The sequence below is a fragment of the Trichechus manatus genome, unplaced genomic scaffold (assembly GCF_000243295.1).
Source record: "Trichechus manatus latirostris isolate Lorelei unplaced genomic scaffold, TriManLat1.0 scaffold00258, whole genome shotgun sequence".
NCBI classification, from domain to species: domain Eukaryota; kingdom Metazoa; phylum Chordata; class Mammalia; order Sirenia; family Trichechidae; genus Trichechus; species Trichechus manatus.
Genome location: NW_004444194.1, coordinates 1,957,027 through 1,960,689, shown reverse-complemented (window position 1 = coordinate 1,960,689; position 3,663 = coordinate 1,957,027). Strand labels below are relative to the sequence as shown.

The 3,663-nt window shown below is 57.9% G+C and overlaps 1 protein-coding gene across 2 annotated transcripts; it reads right to left on the bottom strand.

Annotated features, from left to right (window-relative positions):
- Positions 1–488: 488 nt before the first annotated feature.
- PRDX2 (peroxiredoxin 2) lies at positions 489–3,389 on the bottom strand. 2 transcript variants are annotated; one of them, XM_023724728.1, is made up of 6 exons: positions 3,272–3,389; positions 2,712–2,823; positions 2,469–2,622; positions 1,736–1,858; positions 1,436–1,566; positions 489–837 (listed from the first exon to the last, which is right to left on the bottom strand). In XM_023724728.1, exons 2-6 carry the CDS (start codon positions 2,812–2,814, stop codon positions 752–754), a joined length of 597 nt encoding a protein of 198 aa, XP_023580496.1. In that variant the 5' UTR covers positions 2,815–2,823; positions 3,272–3,389; the 3' UTR covers positions 489–751. The 2 variants fall into 2 exon arrangements, with proteins under 2 accessions (XP_023580496.1, XP_004389804.1); XM_004389747.2 differs by having other exon boundaries at positions 3,285–3,384.
- Between the last annotated feature and the right edge of the window lie 274 nt (positions 3,390–3,663).

Below are 3,663 nucleotides of genomic sequence, written 5' to 3'. Positions count from 1 at the left end.
AGCAGGGGCTGTGCATATAGCTCAGGACTGGGCTCTGTCCTGCCCAAGGCAACCATCCTAGTAACCATTAACTGAACCTCAAGCAGGAACCCAACCCTGGGCTTCACATACTTTATCTCCTTTAACTTGTGTAGTGATATGGTTTGATTGTCTTTATTCCCAATCACTGATGAGGAAACCCAGGGAAGATCACAGCTATTAAAGGACATTTGAACTCAGATTGGATTATGGCAAGGTATGGGCTCTGCCTTGCAAGGCCAAGTTTCAAGATGTAGAACATCTTGAGACTACTCTTTGCAAGGGGCAAACAGAGCCCCCTCCTGCCTGCAAACCCCTCTCAGGTCAAGGAGAAAGAGGGAGGAGAGTTAACAGTAAGGATGGGGTAAGGCTGCCACCTTGTGGTAGAGAGAAGTAACTTCAGGGTCAGTTTCCCAGATCAGAGCCCAGAGAAGGTACACGGGGGTGGAGGGCATTGCCAGGACAGACCACACCGACACAGATTCGCACCTGTTCCTAATAATTTATTGGCCATCTTAGGCCTGTGCTCCAATTGGTGAGCTCCATGGAGGGGGGGGGTCACCATTCATTAGCTTCCAGGTGGGGGCATGAGAGGGCCTTAGCCCGGCCCTCCAGGGTCCCAGATTGAGGAGTGTTAAGGGGGCAGGTCTGGCCTTTCCTGGATCAGCATGGGGCACCCAGGCAGGGGCACAGGTGGGGACAGAGGGCGCAAACTTGTCCTCTGCCTGCTAGTCTAGTTGTGTTTAGAGAAGTATTCCTTGCTGTCATCCACGTTGGGCTTGATTGTGTCGCTGCCCGGCTTCCAGCCAGCGGGACATACTGTGGGAAGACATAGGGATGCACATGTGAGCCCCATGTTCAAGGCAGGACAGTAGTAGGGGACCAACAGAGACAAAACAAGAGCCTGAGTTGCAGAAGAAAAACTCTGGGCCTAGTGGTTCAGGCCCAAGAATATGCACGTTGAGAGAAGCCCTCCATTCAATCACCATTCTGTTGTCTGTGTTTATCCCCACAGGCCCAGCTGCAGTATTTTCTGGCTGATAATTTTCCTGCTTTTATCCTCAGTTTCTTGTTAGGCCCTTCAACCCAATCTCAGTCCCTCAGCCTAGCCCTGCTTGACTTTGAGAGTCTATGGCCAGACTATCCCTTCCACATGAGAAGGTTCTCTGACCCAGCTAACAGTATTCAAGCCTGACTCGGCATGCACTTCCTCAAATACTTTCTTTGGCTCGTATTACCTCCCAGCTCCCCATCCTTGTACTGTATTGGGGTATCTCTCCCACCAGATGAGGCATTTCCTGAAGACCAGGCCCTGAGCTGAATTGTCCATGGGACCCTAACATCTCCCTGCTCAGGTGGCAGGGCAGGCAGTAAATGTTTGCATGAGTGACAGTGGGGTTGTGTGTGAACGACTCACCTTCTCCATGCTCATCCGTATACTGGAAGGCCTGGACCAGCCGCAGAGCCTCATCCACAGAGCGCCCCACAGGCAAGTCATTGACCGTGATCTGACGAAGGACACCTTTGCCATCGATGATGAAGAGGCCCCTGAAGACATCAAGGCTCACTGTAAGGAGCTGGGAACTCCCAGGACCAGAACAGAGAGCACCTACCTTTTGCCAGCCACACAGCTGGGAGCAGAGAGGGCGTCGCCCAAGCATGGTTCCCTCACCCTGGGGATGAGTCTCCCAGAGCCCGACTGAGGGCCCCACAGTACCTGTAAGCAATGCCCTCATCTTCCTTCAGCACACCATAATCATGGGACAAGCTTCTGGTCACATCGGCCAGCAGGGGGATGTTCAGGGGGCCCAAGCCTCCTTCCTTTCGGGGAGTGTTGATCCTGGGGGTTGGGAAGACAGGACTAGGATCTCAGGAAGCCCGACACAGCAGGGCCCTCACCCTTTGTGCCCGAGTAAGATAAGGACTGGAGGGGGGCCCCTGGGGGTGGAAGATAAGAGGCTTTAGAGCCGAGAACTGGGAGCCCCACCCACCCCACCCTGTAGTGGGTGCAGGGGCTGTTTCTGGTGGCTGGGAAGACTAAAGCCCAGAGACTGGCACTCGAGCTGCAGGGGAGCGCCTTCACACATGCTTCTGACTTCCAGCGTGAGGCAGGGAACATGTGCTAGAATCCCGGCGCTGCTCTCTAGCCCTGTAACCTGGGGCCCCGCCCTTTACTCCTTTGAACTGGAGTTTCCACCTTCGTGGAATGCGGCAATACAGCCTCCCTCCCAAAAACTAAGTGAGATAAAGCATCTGCAACTCTTGGCGCCAAGCAACTAGTTTCCTAATGCTAATTACTGTCATCAGGGTTAGGAACTGGATGGCGTCATTATTTCCATTATTTTCAGGATGAGGAATGGGAGGCCCAGAGGTTGAGCAATGGTCACACAGCTCGGGCCCTAAGGTGTGGGCCTAGCTGCACACCACCCTCCTCCCGTCCCCCATCATACCAAGCCAGGTGGGTGAACTGAGAGTCCACAGAGACCCCCAGCACCTCGCAGCCCAGCTTGCGGAAGTCTTCGGCATGCTCGCTGAAAGCAATGATCTCGGTGGGACACACAAAGGTGAAGTCCAGCGGGTAAAAAAAGAGCACCACGTACTTCCCTGGGTGGGGAGGGGTAAACGAGGAGTTAGGGCCCAGACACTCTTATGCCTAGGCCCCATTCCCTGGGCACCCTCCAGGCCGCTCTCACCTCTGTAGTCAGAAAGCTTCACCTCCTTGAAGGCGCCATCCACCACTGCAGTGGCCTGGAAGTCGGGGGCGGGCTTTCCGATGTGCGCGTTGCCGGAGGCCATGACTGAAAGCTGAGACCCCGACCTGGTCAGCGCGCCCAGCAAGGCCTTTTGTCTTCCCTTCCCAAGGTCATGCTGCGTGTGGGGCCCCGTTAGGGCGGCGCAGGCAGCAGCACCGACCTCCACCCTCCCTGGTACCGGATCTACGCGACACTGAGGCTGCAGGGACCCACCCACTGACAAGAGCACTAGCGGCCGGGCCGCTGCTGCCTGGCCCCCTTAGCGCGCCCGCCGGAGCGCGGTGGCGCAAGCCCCCAGTCCTGGAAGGAGACAACGAAGCCCCCGCGAGCAGGGGGTGGGGAGCCTGGCAATCAGGCCTGTACTCCAAGGCTCCGGCCTCGGTTTCCCCCTCAAGGACAAAGGCGGCCACGGCGGCGGGAGGAAAACAAAGGCGGCCAGCGATAAGGGCCGGATAGGGCCGGAGCTGCTCGAAAGGGGCTTCCCCCAGCCGGGTGCACACCTGCTGTCTATACCTGCGTGGTCTAGGGCCGAACGCACAGACAACCACACCCGCAGACTCTCGTTCTCAGCGTCACGAGCGCCCTAGGCCACGGAGCCTTTTATGCACCGCCCGAACCGTGACGCGCAAGGCGCAGGAGGTGGGGGGAGCGGAGGAGCGGAGCGGTCGGGTCCACTGCACCGGGAGAAGAGGGGAGCGCAACTCGTCAAATTTACGCACCTGCGGGCGGTAGGGGAAACGCACAGCCGCCGACCGTGACTACCGCGCCGGCCCGCGAGGGTAGTGCGGGAGCTGCGGACCCGCGCGATGCTAGGCCCGGGAGCACGCGGTGGGCGGTTGGAGTCTGGCATGGCCCGGAGCCCGGCGGCGCTGCTGCTGCTGCCTCTGATGCT

Excerpts from the sequence above, each read along its gene's own strand:
- PRDX2 (XM_023724728.1), bottom strand. The coding sequence starts at position 2,814 with ATGGCCTCCGGCAACGCGCACATCGGAAAGCCCGCCCCCGACTTCCAG. Across the intron at positions 1,859-2,468 it reads CAGTTCACCCACCTGGCTTG|GATCAACACTCCCCGAAAGG; the intron begins GTATGATGGGGG and ends CCCAACCCCCAG. Across the intron at positions 1,567-1,735 it reads GATGAGGGCATTGCTTACAG|GGGCCTCTTCATCATCGATG; the intron begins GTACTGTGGGGC and ends TGATGTCTTCAG.